This window comes from Garra rufa, chromosome 11, assembly GCF_049309525.1.
Source record: "Garra rufa chromosome 11, GarRuf1.0, whole genome shotgun sequence".
NCBI classification, from domain to species: Eukaryota; Metazoa; Chordata; class Actinopteri; order Cypriniformes; family Cyprinidae; genus Garra; species Garra rufa.
Window position 1 is genome coordinate 7,501,354 of NC_133371.1, and position 18,085 is coordinate 7,519,438.

Below are 18,085 nucleotides of genomic sequence, written 5' to 3' on the forward strand. Positions count from 1 at the left end.
TTTCTTTATTTTTTCTCAGAGAAATATACATGAATACAGAAAGACGCACGAATAAAAACAAAAACAAAATCCATACACTATCACATGAACACACAGAGAGGTGGGAGATCTGGTGTTGGCTGTCACAGCTGGGTTTTTAGGGGGTTAAGAGTCTAAATTTGTCTCGTCAGGACACATTGGTGGGGGTGAAGAGGAGTTCACTGCCTGATTTGGTAACACACATGATCACAGTCTCTAAAACCTACAGCTCTATATGGAGAGTCAAGAGTCAAACATCGACACACATGGAGCAGCGCTGAAATGGATCTCAAGGTAGTTAGAGAAGGCACTGTGCTTTTCTCTGAACAGCCAGTACCTTTCAAACCACATGAAATAAAATTTACAATCTATTTTGCTTGAGAAAAACAAAGCAGGAAAGATATTTGGGAGAAGTAATTTCAATAAGTGTAAATGCCTCATTTACATCCTGGGACATTTAAGTCCATCTGACTGGGAATTATAAAGCTTTGGTCTAGGACACCGTATCACATCAAACCGTGAGATCTGAGCACTTGGTTTTCACGGCACACGGTATCTTCGTTCTCTGAGGGATGTTGTTCTTAAAAAGCAGAACAGAGCCATCATAGAGATTTGTCTTTCTAAATGTCTCAGTGATGCAAGTGACTTGAGTCAATACTGCATCTGTTGGCCAGAACAGAGGAACAGAGAGGAATCCATCATATAGAGGCAGCTGGGAGGAGACGAGGATGATGTCAGTTTAGTGAGTGGAGAACAGAAGAGCAGCACTGCAGTGTGTCTGTGTCACCCATGGGAGACGTTAAAGGACGCTGGCACTGATCTGACTGGCACAAAGTGGCATTGCTTTAGATTTCACTGACCTTTAGACAGAAAAGAACATTTTAAATGAAGTCATTTGTCTGAAGTCCACTGCTAATAAATGCTAAAGATGCACTCAGACGGGTATTCGGACGGCAGGGGCCTGGATGGCAGGGTCTGAAGGGCAATCAGGTTACACAAGACTGATTTCTCAAAAACCCTCAAGCTATGAGGAAAACACTATGGTTGCACTTTTCAGCCTTGCATAGCCACTTTTACTCTTATAGTACTAAAACACTGATGGTAGAATCACATATAAACTTTCATATTGTGTGGACAGTGTCGGGGGTAACGCATTACAAGTAACGCATGTTACGTAATAATATTACTTTTTCCAAGTAACTGGTAAAGTAACGCATTACTTTTTAATTGACAAGTTACTTTTTCAAGTAAGTACAGTTACTTTTCCCTCATTTATTGATTAAAAGCTCTCCTGTCCCCATGTTGAGAGAAATTGTAAGATGTTACTTTAGTTCTAGAATAAATGTGAACATGCATTAATTCATCTCACTCACTAAAAAACAGATACAGTGTTCTTCAAAATGAATAAAAACACTGAAATTCAACACAAACCTGCAATAATTAAATATGTTCAATAATACAAATATCCTTTATGTATTTAATCCCATTTTATTAACCGATGTCTTTGCTGCTGACTTTCGATGATCCAATTCATCCATACTAATAAGCGAAAATTACTCAAGATAATCTAACATTTGTTTTCCTTTTTTTATTGCTGAAGAGTTGACATTTGTTCTTCTGCGGTCTACTGTACAGACGTCAATTTACTTTTCTCTAAGCCTGAGGCTTTTGGTGTGGAAAGGCTTTAGCATTTGACAAAAAATAGAACTTTTTATATTAAAAACAAACAAGCAAGCCCTGACCAGATTTAAAAAGTAACGCAAAAGTACCGTAACGCATTACTTTCCATAAAAAGCTAAACTAAGTAACGTAATTGGTTACTTTTTTAGGGAGTAACTCAGTATTGTAATGCATTACTTTTAAAAGTAACTTTCCCCAACACTGGTTTGGGAATACCTTCATGATATTAATTACGATCTTCAATTTTAAAACAAGGATACCAGTTTTTTGTGAGATCATGTGGCAGCATCATGGTACATTTTGGCTGATCCAGTAGGCAAATGACCAGACAGAAATGGAAAGAGGAAGAAAGACAAGACGGTCGACAGACAGGTCAACTTCACTGGCTGATCTAAATGCACGCCTATAATTACCTCCTATAACGGGCCACGAATAGAAGCCGACCACACCATGATGTACTTCACAGCAGTCTGAGAGACAGGGCAGCTTTTTTATAAACCCTAGTGAGCTGCCATGCGGTCTACTTCCTACACGCACAGATACCTTCAAAGGCAGCATGAACCTTGTAAAGTGACTGATCTGTAATGCTCTACATGGCCAACAACACAAATAGCACTCGATGCACACAGAAAACTTGATTCCCTACTTATTATGAAAAAGAATTTTAGCATACTGCTAAGCTGACAACACAATACTCTTAGTTCAAAAACACACCGAGCACATAAATATTAAAGGTGTATTTAATCCACCACCATTTTCATCTGTACACAAAGGAACTTGTTGGCAACCAAACTAATCTGGTGAACACATTTTATTGACAAAAATGTACTGTAATGGTCCCTGTGGGCCTCTACTGGTAATTTGTCGCCTTTTAATGATGGCTAATGGAATATGTCCCAAAACACACTACAGAAAACAATTTTTGATTGGCTCTAATGGTTAAACGTTGATGGTTTTAATGGCTTTTGTAGTGGAATTTCTGTCATGGTTTCTACTGTTTTGCTTTGGGGGGGGGGTAATGTACTCACTGATTTGTCATCCGAGATGTGCATGTCTTTCTTTCTTCAGTTGTAAAGAAAAAATGTTTCTTGAGGAAAACATTTGAGGATTTCTCTCCATATAGTGGACTTCTATGGTGCCCGAGTTTGAACTTCCAAAATGCAGTTTAAATGCAGCTTCAAAAGAACTCTAAACGATCCCAGCCGAGGTAGAAGGGTCTTATCTAATTAAATGATTGGTTATTTTTTATTACAATTTATATACTTTTTAACCTTAAAAGCTTGTCTTCTCTGCCTACATTGTTTTTTTCCGGTTCAAGACAGTTAGGGTATGTCGAAAAACTCCCATCTCATTTTCTGCTCCAACTTTAAAATTACCCTACGTCCTGCAAAAGTACCGAACCAGTGTTTTTAAAGTGAACATACAAAGAAGATCAAACACCCTAATCAAAAAAGGTAAAACAGCGATGTAGACCGATTTTGAAGTTGAGGGAGAAAATGAGACGGGATTTTTTGACGTACCCTAACTTTATTGAACCAGAAAAAAAAGAGTTCAAGAGTTTTAGTTAAAAAGTATATTATTTTTTTTTTTTAACTGATTGTTTCGCTAGATAAGACTCTTCTTTCTTAATTGGGATCGTTTACAACTGCAATTGGAATTGTTTGAAGCTGCGTTTAAACTGCATTTTCGAAGATCAAACTCAGGGCACCATTAAAGTCCACTATATGGAGAGAAATCCTGAAATATTCCTGAACTTCTCCATTAAGAGTATCATGCTGTTAGTTTACTAGCATGCTAACATTCAACATAAAATGATCCCTTAAACAGTTAAACAGGACATTTTGACGTAGACAGAACTATTCTGATTTGAATGAAACATCTTTATGGATGGACTGTTCATTGCACTGCTGCATCATGGGACCACAGCTTCAGAATTAGTTTGAAATGAGGTGTCTTGGAAGCTAAAATATGGTCTAGGACTAGGTAGGCAGTTCAATAGGTTTTGGGACAGAGCTAGTGTGTTGTAATAGTCAGGGCAGTTTTTCCCATGGGCTGCCATGGCGTCTTTGTTCTCTGTTGTAAATACAAAGAGACTTTATCCATTCAGCCTTCTGCACTCTCTCCGCGCCTGCTTTTCACCCATTCACCCTGTTCACCAAATCCTACACAAATATCAGAAGCCTGGCAACTATTTACTTGGCCTTCTTTCTCATGAGAGGTGAAATGTTGTCTTTACTTCTGTTTTCGTCTGTTGTACGGTTGCCGTCTGTCACAAAGTCCCCGCCTTGTCCCATTTTTCTGTTGAGAAATCTGTCCTGTTTTTTTTCCAGAAAACGCTAAAAATCGTCTTGACATGTGCATGAGAAACCTTCACTCTTTAGATTTACCTCACCAAACTTTCCTCTCAGAGTTCAGTGGGGGCAGACTCCAAACTCACATAGCAACAAGCCCTGCGCTGTGATTGGACGGTGGCTTCCTGCCAAGTCGTGAATACAGTTTCCTGTCTGTGGGCCAGAGAGTGTCTGTGTATGTGTGTGAGAAAGCAAACACACACTCTGTTTTGGAAAGATGTAGAGGCTTTGTGCAGATGATTGCAACCCAATGCTTTCTCAATGTATACTTTGAGCATATATGCAAAACTCTTGGGTGTGGGCTAGAGTGAACCGACGGAAAAGATCTGTAAACGTACACAAACGCATCAAAACACACGACTGCAAACACACTAAGATTTATGGTGAGCTGAAAACAATTTGTTCTCTAGCATAGCTATTTAACCTGAGCTTTTAATCATGTCTGCAAATAGTCGTTAGGGATGTTACATAAAGGGTTCTGAGGACCGCACAATTTCATTTACATAATTGAACAATTCTGTGGATCAGAGAACAGCCAGTACACAAAGAACCCAAAGCATTCCACTTAGAGGTGTTACAGAGGAAATCTCAAGAATATTACTGGACTAGTTCACCCAAAATGCCAATATGATTTTCTTTCTTTCTTTGGAAAACAATGGACCAATTTCATATACAGTGAAAATTATCCACTTTGAAACAACTTTTACTGAAATGGCACGGAAATAAATGACACTTTTTCCAGTGCCAAATGGCCAAATATGCTAGAAAGCAACATAAACATCGCCCAAACCATTTCCTTTTGTGCTCCACTGAAGACAGAAATTCATGCCACGAATGTAAACAAATGATGACAATTTCTTTTTTGTGGGGAACTATCCTTTTAAGGGATAAAAAATGTAAGCACATGTAATGGCCTCTTGCCAGGGCTATAACTGTCTCCACAAAGGCAGGAATTTGAAAAACAATCCTCGACCACAACATGTGATGTGGAACACATGTAAAACACCATCTGAATGCATTTGAACTGTATTAAATATTCCACTGCTTTTATCTGTGTTCAGAGACTGACCTTGAGTCAGTGAGGCCAACTGTGGCGTTCGCACACGCTTTTACACGAACACGTTCGTTCATTCATTCAGAGTTTGAGTGGATGCGTGACCCTGTCATGTGACAGAGAATGAGGGACAGAGCGAAAACAGGAGGTGAGAAAAAGACGAGCGTCGCAGTTTGAGAGCTCCTGTGAGATAGACAATGAATCACGTCTTTCATGCGCTGGGTATGTAACAGGATCAATCAACAACACACTTACTGGCAACAACAAAACCCAGACAAAAGAAAACACACAAAAGCTGTGGGTATGAGGCAAAGAGTGCTTGGGGAGAATGACACAGACATCATTGTGTGCATGGGGAGTGATGGAACTCTTGAATTCAGTTGAGTCGTTGGGCTTAAGTAACCTCAATCCACATAAAACAACACTAGATTATGACATTTTCTAAACACAATGTAAATGGTAGTGGCAATGTGACAGCCAAAGAAAAAAGGTGGTCGCTATACTGTATGCATGATTAAAAATAAATAAAAAAATACATTCTGGTGCCTAAATATGGTTTGGATCTTGACTTCACAGTTAGGATAGCTGACCAAAAATTAAAACACTTAGTCACCCTCATGTAGAACCCATGACTTCAGTTTATTTTCAGAACACAAATGAATAGTTTTTGTGATTTCTGTCTCTCTATTGAACATCCATTCACTCTACTTTTAAAAGATTCATAAAACATTGTAAAAGTAACAAATACTTTATAAACTGTTCAATTCTTCTGTCAAATTCTTTGTTTGCCCACTGACAAATAAATTATCAGTCTATAATGTTAATGGTAGGTTTATATGAACAGTTAGAGCCATCAAAAATGGGTCATGGATTGGTATGTTGAAACTTAAAAAGAGAATTTGATTGTATTGGTTATATCATTGGTTATTAATAGTAATTTCCCCACCCTATAGGAAAACTATTACGCTTCGTTGGAGGGCTTGAAGATCCTGTTTAAATGCTAACAAATGCTGATCCTCCTCACCAGCACATGAAACATCTAAACTGTACTGCAGGGACCCTACGACACACGTGAAAACCCTGGACTTTTGCAGGTCAAACATGCCCCAAATCAGACTGGGCTCACAAAAACACCAAATGCCTGAACTGAAACAGCCTGCAGGACTCATCAGCCACCTGTCTGCTTACACTGAGCTTTACAACAGATCACACACACCTGTCCTCCCACACACATATGCTTCCTGCGGCTATGAAAACCAGAAGCCTGTTTCACCAACTTAGTGACAAGTGAACTTCAACCCTCTTAAATAAACATTAATAGGAAATCAAAAAAAAAAAAAAAAAACTGGTAAAGACCAGTTTTGAAACTTGGTCAAAACTGGGCTAAAAAAAGGTCTTGGCTTTAAAGTCAAGGTTAACAACTATTTGACCTATTTTACTTGGGTAACGTGATAGAAGCAGGACATTCGAATGCAAAAGAGTGTGGGGTGAGGGTTTGTTTTATCTATTGGGAATTCACTGGATCATGGAAAAAACTTGTTTTGTTAAAGAATCTCAAAATATCCCAATGACAGTGATTTTTAAAATCTAGTGTTATTTGCTATTATAGCACTCATTAACATTATCAGTGTTGGAGGTAATGCATTACAAGTAATGCGAGTTACGTAATCAGATTACTTTTTTCAAGTAACTAGTAAAGTAACATTACTTTTTCATTTACGAGAAAATATCGAGTTACTTTTTCAAAAAAGTAATGCCAGTCACTTTTGGTTTCCTTTATGTATTTAATCCCATTTTATTAACCAATGTCTTTGCTGCTGACCTTTGATTTATGCTTCATTTTTCTCATTGCTGTAGAGTGTTGAACTTTTTTCCTACAGTTCTGCTGTACAGACGTGAATTTACTTTTACTTGAGCCTTTCATGTCCTTTTTTGGCATGAAAGGGCTATTACATTTGCTAAAATTTTTACTTTTTATATTAAAAACAAACGAGCAAACCATGCCCAGATTTAAAAAGTAACACAAAAGTAATGTAATGCATTACTTTCCATAAAAAGTAACTAAGTAACGTAATTAGTTACTTTTTGAGGGAGTAACAATATTGTAATGCACTACTTTTAAAATTAACTTTCCCCAACACTAAACATTATAATCAAATAAACATACTCAACATTTATGACAGTATAGCATAAAACATGCCTAGACAGCATTAACCAATAGCTCACGTGGCCTGGGCGTTTTAGAGGCCAATTTTGATGAAAGATTACAAGGATAAACAATATGCTCTTAGGAAATGCACAAATAAATCATTCACAATAACAAGAACAAGTTGTCAAGAAAGTAAATATGTTCCACTCTGATTTCACGTTGACTTAGGACTTCATGTTAACTAAACAAGTACATCAAATAATTAAAGCCACAAAGTGCTGGGTCAGACATCTATTATGTGCCAAAAACAGAAACCGCAATCAAAAGTATTGGCTGAAACATGTCCACATTCGAATTGTGCTGAAACATCCTGCCATAACTTGGCACGCTTAAAGCGACCCATTGTCACAAGGCAGATTGTGTGTATATTTTCCACAGCACTTGGTCAGCCGATGGGATTGAGTGCACTTAGTATTTGAGATGCGGACAAACCAGGCCACCAGTGCAACTGATCCTTGTCGTCAATAGCAACAGAGGAAATGTAAACACTGTCTGTGACTGAGCACAGCCACGCAGATCTGCTTTAACGGTGTTTGCAGGACTGAGGATGATCATTTGTTGGTCATTTGAGGGGACAGATATACCCTCAGGCTCACAGTATGAGAGAAAAACAGCCAAGACCAAACGTGTGACAGCAATACTGGAAGGATTAGTTTAGAACACAATTCACAGAACAAAAATGTACAGATAATGTACTCACCCCCAATCATCCAAGATGTTCAGGTCTTTCTTTCTTCAGTCGATAAGAAACTGTTTTTTGAGGAAAACGTTTCAGGATTTCTCTCCATATAGTGGACTTCTATGGTGCCCTGAGTTTGAACTTCCAAAATGCAGTTTAAATACAGCTTCAAAGGACTCTAAACGATCCCAGCCGAGGAAGAAGGGTCTTATCTAGCGAAACGATCGGTTATTTTCTACACAAATTGACAATTTATATTAGAGCTGTGTAATTATTCTATTGTTTCAATTTCGATTTCGGCTTCAAAAGATCATGAAAATACAGTAATGGAGATGAAATGATTGTTGCGCCCCATTCTGCCCCCTTTGTGCGCTTTCACTCCTCCATAAAAGCCTAATTTCACAAGCAAATCAGCAAAATCATGTAACGTGACTTTCATTAAACGGGACGTGCTTGATTTATTGATGTTTCTTTGATGTTGTGTTTTTAAAAGCGAGAAAGAAAACTTGCGCTGTTCTGTGTTTGCGCTCAGAGACGGAGCAGAACACGGACATGTAAAGTTATCTTGTGCACCTAAACGGTCAAATACACGCAAAAATTAGGCACTTGGTGATTATTCATGTAAACCCTTGTCAGTTCTGTCTTAAATGATCATAAACAGTTGAGAATGAAAATACCTGTGTAACAGTATATTGGATCCGTGTGGCTCTTAAAGCGGCAACAAATAATATTCGTTGTGCTTAATATTAATAAAACGTAAAAATACAAAGAGAACAATCACTCACTGCTCTTGAATAAAGAACTATTATAGTTTTAATAAGAAACAAAGCATGATTAATTATTACAGTGAAGACGCGGTTTTATTTTACATTCAAATAATTACATTCAATTTCTGTAGTATTGTTAGACTACTTTAGACTTTTTTTTCTGTTGTATTGCTATCTTTAAATTAATCACTAATATAAAGTTTTGGAGCCAGTCATAATCATGTTAAATAACCGTAATTACAATATTGACCAAAATAATCGTGATTATGATTTTTGCCAAAATTAAGTAAGCAGCCCTACTGTATATACTTTTTTTTAACCTCAAATACTTGTCTTTTCTCGTCTCTGCAATGCACATGGGTAGTTTGCCTGATCTGGGTCAAGACAGTTAGGGTATGTCTAAAACCTCCCATCTCGTTTTCTTCCCCAACTTCAAAATCATCTTACATCGCAGCAGAAATACCAACCCAGTGTTTACAAAGTGAACATACAAAGAAGATCAAACACCTTTTACAGAAAAAAGGTAAAACAGCGATGTAGGGCGATTTTGAAGCTGAAGACGAAAATGAGATGGGAGTTTTTTGACATACCCCAATTGTATTGATCCCCAGACTAGATGAGCATTTGTTAAAAAGTATATAAATTCTCAATTTGTGTAGATATTAACCAGTCGTTTCACTATATAAGACCCTTCTTCCTCGGCTGGGATCGTTTAGAGTCATTTGAAGCTGCATTTAAACTGCATTTTGGAAGTTCAAACTCAGGGCACCATAGAAGTCCACTATATGGAGAGAAATCCTCAAATGTTTTCCTCATAAAACATATTTTCTTCACGACTGAAGAAAGAAAGACATGGACATCTTGGATGACAAGGGGGTGAGTACATCATCTGTACATTTTTGTTCTGGAAGTGGACTAATCCTTGAAGGATCACAACCTGTGTTCAGTGACAGGACAGGTTAAGAGGTTTGGATTTACCACAAAAACCTCTTTAAGCCTTCACGAAATCTCTTAGAAATTAGAAAGGCTGAAATTGCCTTTTCTTGGATTACAGCTTTGAAAGTTCATTTACTGTATATTTCATTCATTCAACACTTCTGCTTTTCAGTGCACACAGTGCACTTCAAACTTTAGATGGCCAGCCAGTTTACATAAGATGTAGGTCACTGCTGTCAGCCCAGCTGGACGAAAGCCATGCCAATATCATGATACTGTGTCCAATCATGGCACATCTTTGTTCTTTTCTCAAGAGGAATTTAGAATCCTGCTCAAACACTCAGCCACGTTTTCCCCTAAAAGACCCAAGCCTTCATCTGAGATAAAAGCTTTCTGATGGATGAAATCATATATTAATGTTACCACAAAGAAACAGACTGCTGGCACAGAGTAAGAGCAAATTAATTGTAAGAGCACTTATGTAATGTATTCCACTATTGGTTAGCAATCATCAGAGAAATCAAGTGTTAAAAGCGATATGTTACAGGCTGTTACACAACTTGCGTTCGCACGCATTTGTCCTTGCCGTCATGCAAAGATAACCCATAATTCTGCCTCTGTGTGCATCCCAGAACTCCCAGCCCATGAGAAAAAATCAACTGTTCCATCTACTTGAGCTGTCCAGAGTAGAGACTTCATAATTAATAGCAGCAAAGTATGAGCGTGTTATTATCTAATCCAGCAGATCTAAACTCACTTTCAGGATGCCTCTAAGACAGCCTCACACTTTCTCTTAATATGCTCTCCCCGTCTGCTTCACGCCAGCTTATTTCAAATGAGAGCAACAGAGATGCAGCAGACGGTGGAAAATCTCATCATAAACCAAAGATGTTTACCGAAAAGCACTCGCTGAGCTGAAAAATGAACATTAAACTGATTCTCTGCACAGCTTTTCAAAATACTGCTTTATTTAAATGCTGTTGACATGTTCAGAGCGTAATGAAGGGGTTGCCATGTTTTTTCAGGTTAGGAAAGAGCTTTAAAGACCCCTGAAAACTTAATTTGTGCCGTTTAATCCACGTCTGTTAAATTTAACATCAGCTACACTTTTAAAAATGAAGGTTCCAAAAGGGTTTTTCTGCAGTGGTGCCATAAAAGAACCATTATTGGTTCCTCAAAGAAACTTTCAGTGAACAGTTCTTGAAAGAACCATTTTGAAGAACATTTTAAACATCTAAAGAACCTTTTCTGCACTGCAAATAAATGCTTTTCTTACTTTGATTTTTTGTCTGTTTTCCAGCCAAAATATCTAAACATTCTTAAATCAAGAAGAATGTAAAAGATTGTTTTCAGAAAAAAGAAGTCAAAATTAAGCAAAATAATCTGTAATCAAAATAACCACATTGACAGATTATTTTGCTTGTTTCAAGCAAAAACTCACTTAATTTTAACATCTTTTTTCAAACATTTTTCCTTCTCGATTTGAGAATTTTTAGATATTTTGGCTGGAAACAAGACAAAAAATCTAAGCAATAAAAGCATTTAGTGCATTTAATGATTCATTTTAAGTGAGTATTGGATGATGGCAAATGTAATTTAAAAGTAAAAATACAATAAAAAAGCAAGTTTAATTACATATACACATGAGTGGCCAATGACCAATAATTTCTCATGCATGCATCCCTATTTAAAAATAAAATGAATGGGAAAAAATAAGGGCTGGGTTTTGCCAACCACCTCATAGTATTGCACTCATGGTGACACGTGTTATGATTCATACGGTTGACGCATTATGATATCATAATTGGACTGCAACTCAAACTGCAGCAAATACACAAAACCAACAGATGTCCAACAAAAAGTCAGTTTGTGTAAAAAGCCATTGTTGTGTTTGTTTAAGAAAATTATATATGCTATGAATGTAGGCATAATAAAAAACATTAAACTTTCAAAATTCTTGGATCTTAAATACTGCAACAATATCAGAGAATATGACAGCATCTAGCAGCGTTTTACGTTCTCCAAATTCATGACAAACAGGATGCCATTGAAAATGCAAATGAGATGCCACTTGTTTTATTTGCATAGCTGCTCTTCTGTCCATACAGGTCCTGCGAGCTCAGCGGAGGAGCTCAGGTTTGGTCGGCTTGTGTTTACGTATACAGCTTGTACACATTCCAATAATAGAAACACCCACAGTGACTGTTTACACCAACAGAGAGAGAAGCTACAGGTCCAGATGGCCCCCTCTCTTCACGCTGGGTTTTCTGTGTGTGCAGCTATTTGAGGGAGAGAACTGGTCTAGAAACAGTTGTGCCTTTCCTGAACCTGAACCGAGCCATAGCGGTGGCCACTAAAGAGCACAGGCACACAGGAACTGATGTCATCACACTCGCCGGCCCCCCGGCTGAAGGAGCAAACGGTCATGTGAGAGAGAGCTTACGTAAGTCATGCTCACGGTTTCCACATGCCTCATTTAGAATCTCACAAAACATTCAATAATATTTTCACCCAAAATTAAAAGAATGATATCAAGGCTGATGTTTATATTTTGCTAAAAGAAAAAGAAGATGCTAAAGGCCTGTTCACACCAAGAACAATAACTATATAGATAACGATAAAGATTTGGGCCAAAAATTCGTTCTCAGTATTAAAGAATAGCAAAGTCTGGACAATTTTTTTCTAACCGATGAATGATAAAAACATTGACACCCAAACAGAATTAATCCTGATCTAGCTCGAAAATTTAAAGTGGCAGACAGATTTTAGTCTTTATAGTTTTCTTTTGTTTTTTTTTCATGTTTTTTTGCTGTGACATTATTTACATTACAATTACACACAATTAATTTACTGCAATGCAATAAATAAATAGATAAATAATCAGCTGTAAAGTACTATATTTATACTGCCTTTAATTTAAGCCAAGTTATTTATTTACATTTTCATTTCTGTTCATTTTCAATGCCTGTTGTACCTTGATGGTATACGCTTTTGTTGTCAGTCATAAGTTCACATTATTTCAACTTTTTTTTAAATAGAGTTGAACAGTGAAATCATCCATGATTCTGTGAAGAATTGTGTTATTAAATTGTTAGTGCATTTAAAGATTAACTTTAAGTGAGGATTGGATGATGGCAAACGTCATTTAAAAGTAAAAATAGAATAAAAAGCAAGCTTAATTATATACACAGATGAGTGGCTGATGACCAATAATTTCTCATGCATGCTTCCTTATTTCAAAATAAAATGAATGGAAAAAAAACAGGGCTGGGTTTTGCTAACCACCTTTATTGAATGACATTATTTACATTACAATTATGCACAATTAATTTACTGCAATGCAATAAATAAATAGACAGATAAATAATAAATTTAATAAAAATATTTATACTGCATTTAATTTAAGCTTATTTATTTATTTACATTTTCATTTCTAATCATTTTCAATGCCTGTTCAACTTTTTTTTTGTTGAATAGTGAAATACCGATCAGAAAGTCAAGGCGAGCAAATTCCAAAAAAGCTTGGCACAAAATATGCTTTTGAAATAACTAAATGTTTCTATATATTTTGCACCAAACTTAAAATATATTGTTTATACCTATATAACAAACCTCAATGAAAAATATTAACATCACATAAAATTTTTCATGGGAATTCCTCATAAAACTCAATCAGTCTTGTAATTATACAGATTACGATTTAGTTTGGTTCAGTTAGCGGTAAAATATAAAAAATATTTTCTAATAATGCCACAATTTATAACATGTAATAGTTCTTTTCTTTATGCAAAATATAATCTATTTTTATCTTTTGATTCTTGGTTGGAATGTGACCTGGACAAGTTTTCTACATTTAGATTTGTTGTGTATCCTTGGGCTTCCAGCGAAACCTGCCTATAAGCTTTTCACACAATCCCTGCAGCTCTAGGTTGGTTATAATCTAACCTGGTAATGCAAACAAAGAAGCAAACAATGTGCAAACTAGCAACCATAAACACACCTAATTTCCCACTGCATTGGGTTAATACACACACACACACACACACACACACACACACACACACACACACACACACACACACACACACACACACACACACCCCTGCAGCGGCCAGCTCTAGGGAAAGTGTGTCATAACCAACAGCTGTTCGACTTCAGGGCGAGACACTCCAAACTCTCCCAGCTGACTGCAGCAGGCCTGCTCCAACTGGTTAGTCCAGAACTCTGACAAAATATGACATCATTTCTCCACAGAACATGTTTCCACATGGCCTTCAAAACTCAACGCTTCTGGATCCACAAGCAGCTTTCCACCTCATGATGACATCACGGAGAAAAAACGTTTATTTCACAAAAACACTGAGAAAAAATAAGCCTCAAGATGCTCAACTGAATCATTTTATGGGTGTACCATGTGTAGCTGTATGTTTTTAAGCTTAAGCTATGAGATGGAATGGATTTTTAGTCATGATTAAGATCCAGCATTTTTTTTAAAATTGGTATTAAATTACTAACTAAACCAAGAAATTGTCACTCAGCGTCATTAATGAATAACCTTCAAAAGCTCTGTGTTTCACAAAAGAACCTGTCATCTGGAATTACACAGTTGTAAGTCATGACAAGATGTTGGGGTCAGCTATGCCTTTAACAATCAAATCAAACTGATTGAAACAACCAAAGACCAGGACTGGGTCAATAATGTTGAGCGAAGATAAAAAACAGCGTGTTTGTTTACATGCCAAACGAGAGATGTTTATTGGTGTCAGCTCCAGACGAATTGATTTTCAGCCGCGATAGAGTCCAAAGGAAGCCACATGATCCTGTTACATGTCTGAGTTTATTGTGAGTGTCACTTTAGTGCCAGAAATAAAAGACAATCTCAGAATCGTCAGCGCTTTTAAAAGTGGAGCTCTTTAAAATGATAATATTGGTGCATTGTTTTAAGTTCCAGTGTAAAGGGGAAAGGAATTAAGAGAGAGCACTGGTGGAAGTGAACAACCTGCTATTTCCATCAGTGGAACAGTATGTTCCAAATAACAATAGCACAGAAGGGATGTCATATCTGCTCCAAAACAGTCTTTTGACCATAATCAAGAGACAGACCAAGAGGGTGTTCAATCTAATAGAGAAAAGTGAAGACACCCAAGGAACGCATCCAGCTATTTGTAACAAAACTGTGTTCCAACAAAAAATTTATCTGGCTAGTCAGGCCTATTTGTGTGCTTTTGTGAAATCGGCAGTGGCACCAGGGGCGAACCACAGTCACAAGGGCCAAATTACATCCAAACATGTCTTCAGCCTGTCCAAACATGGAAGCTTAGAACTAACAGTACAGCAGTTAGATGGTATATCATCTAGATATAGTAGCTACCTTCAAAATATACCCTTTGAGGGTGATATGCAGTACATTTCTTATTTTTTTTATCTGAAAGAAGGACAAAGTGTTGAGATGTCCGGGGGAGGGAGTGAGCACAGGTAATGTCATGCAAATCTAAGCTGAATGCCTGGTCACTAGTGTAACTCGTCAATTCTCAGCTGTTCATTCCTGTTGTTTCTTTCAGAAGAATGAATAAATCAGATGACAGACCTGTACCCAACACAAACCCAAATACCCTGCTGAAAAAAACAGCATATGCTGGTTAGGTATGTTTTGGTGCTGGGATGCTGGCCCTTTGCTGGTTTATCCTGGCCCTTTGCTGGTTTATGCTGGTCCTTTGCTGGTTTATGCTGGCCCTTTGCTGGTTTATGCTGGCCCTTTGCTGGTTTATGCTGGCCCTTTGCTGGTTTATGTTGGTTCTTTGCTGGTTTATGCTGGCCCTTTGCTGGTTTATGCTGGTCCTTTGCTGGTTTATGCTGGCCCTTTGCTGGTTTATACTGGCCCTTTGCTGGTTTATGCTGGCCCTTTGCTGGTTTATGCTGGCCCTTTGCTGGTTTATACTGGCCCTTTGCTGGTTTATGCTGGTCCTTTGCTGGTTTATGCTGGCCCTTTGCTGGTTTATGCTGGCCCTTTGCTGGTTTATCCTGGCCCTTTGCTGGTTTATGCTGGCCCTTTGCTGGTTTATGCTGGCCCTTTGCTGGTTTATACTGGCCCTTTGCTGGTTTATGCTGGTTCTTTGCTGGTTTATGCTGGCCCTTTGCTGGTTTATGTTGGTTCTTTGCTGGTTTATGTTGGTTCTTTGCTGGTTTATACTGGCCCTTTGCTGGTTTATACTGGCCCTTTGCTGGTTTATGCTGGCCCTTTGCTGGTTTATGTTGGTTCTTTGCTGGTTTATGCTGGCCCTTTGCTGGTTTATGTTGGTTCTTTGCTGGTTTATGCTGGTCCTTGACCAGCAACATGACCAGCATAAACCAGCAAAGAACCAACATAAACCAGCAAAGGACCAGTATAAACCAGCTAAAACCAGCACCCCAGCACTAAAACATACCTAACCAGCATATGCTGTTTTTTTCAGCAGAGTACTCAACAACAAAACAAAAACAAACTATACCTGAACAAAACAAAAACATGAGTTAATGTGTATGCAACACGTTACATCGACAAAGTGAATAGGGTTACAGTAACTGTAGCGGATATAAAGCGCTCTCTTATCTAACAGAGAGGAATTGTAAAGAGTGTGAAGGGTATAGTGTGTATGTCAGCGGAAAAACACAAACACAACATACAGCACAAACACACAGCTGATCTAGGACGCTTTGTTCCCTTCGGGCCAAAGCGTTACAAAAGACAGAAAGACAGACAGAATGTTGCAATGTATCATCTCAACATTATCAAACACAAGCGTGAAACAATGTAACAAACACACCGCAGCGCCGTGACGTCACGAGCCACATACATACAGAGGGTTTAACATTCAATCACTCGTGCAATCACGCATTTTTCAGTATTTTACCTCTGTCATGCTTCATGTTGGTCACAGACACGGTGATCCCCTCCAGGATGCCTGCGTTCCGTCTTCCGTCTTCAGATCTTTGTTTAGACTTTAAAACTCGTCCCTTAGACATCGGTTAGCTATCGATCTGGCACACAGCCATTCGGATATGAATGATCTGAGCTGTAGGATCGAACGTAGATCTATACGCCACTGTGTGTTCAAGTCCAGCGGTCTGATGAACTATTCCATCAAAACACCAGCGGTCTGGCTAAATAAACAGGCAATGATCCTCTCTCGTCTCTGTCTGGCTAAATATCCCCAACCTCCGCTGCCTGTCGTCTCATTGCCGATGCCAAACGAGCTCCAGTGCCAACACACCAGTCTCTCAAGTGCCACTGATCTGCTCAAATTAAAGCCATATGAGACGCTTCGGGATCCCCTGGATCATCATCACCAACCCTGCGGACAGAGACTACCAGAGAACCACCGTCATCATCTCCGGGCTGGAGAAATGTTACGTGGCTGTGATCAATCTGACTTCAGCCAACAAGAAGTGGCTCATAGCTCTAAACCCCCTTCTTTTCCTCGACCACTGGATCATAAACCCTCCCCGTAAAGACACTGGTGACGGAAGGACTAAATGATCTACTTCAGCAAACGCGACGGCCAAAACCCCAAACCGAAGTTTTCGAGCTGTCTGAAAGATATCTCGCAGATTAAATGATCAGCAGGGACAAAGCTCATGTTCTCTCTCTCTCTCTCTTTGCTTGTCAAAACAAATGCAGGAGGACAGCCTCTAAGTCATGTGTCCCAACAACAGCTCGTCCCGCCCCCAGGGTGTACGTCACTTCCGCCCCGCGGCACTGGCTTGAACTCGTTACCTCGGCAACGCGTGAACATAACCCACTTATCTTCTTTTCTATCACTTTTAGCTTTAACTAGTCTAACTTGGCCCACTTTTGATCACGTGAGTTAAAACAATGCAAAATCGGGCTATTCTGCATTTAAGCCTGAAAACTTATTTTTAAATTGAAACTTTACTCAAAATATTATTAATAATAATAGAAAAAGCTTTGCATGTGTGTTTATGTTTCGTGTCATATATTTTAAGACCCATAGCTATAGCATGGTATTTTTTATGCTTTAAACAACAGAAACAGACAAATACAACACATATTATAAAGTCAGGGAAACAACGGATAAATAAAAATAAATAGAAGGAAAAAAAAGACCTTTACATTACTCAAAGATTTTGAAGACAGAACACAAATGGACAGTTTTGATTGCTTTTCTATTAGTACCAGGGCCGTGCAGAGACCTTTAAAGGGGCAGGTGCTCAAAGTATAAAAAGGGCATCTGAAACAAGGCATTAAAGAGCCCCTAGGGTCCATCACATCATTGTAGGCATCCGGTTACTTATGTAACAAGTAACAATGTCATTAATAAGACAAATTATGCATTATTTGAAGTTTAAATTGCGTTTCAGGACTCAAACAACAGAATCAGTAATATTTTTTTC

General features: G+C 38.1%; 1 protein-coding gene across 1 annotated transcript in view; it reads right to left on the reverse strand.

The window, feature by feature from the left end:
• The window catches only part of atosa (atos homolog A), a 47,458-nt gene extending 30,136 nt beyond the window's left edge, over positions 1–17,322 (reverse strand). The window contains exon 1 of the mRNA XM_073850306.1: positions 16,585–17,322. Coding sequence (XP_073706407.1) covers positions 16,585–16,696 — 112 coding nt within the window. The 5' untranslated portion in view covers positions 16,697–17,322. The remainder of the gene's footprint in view (positions 1–16,584) is intronic.
• Between the last annotated feature and the right edge of the window lie 763 nt (positions 17,323–18,085).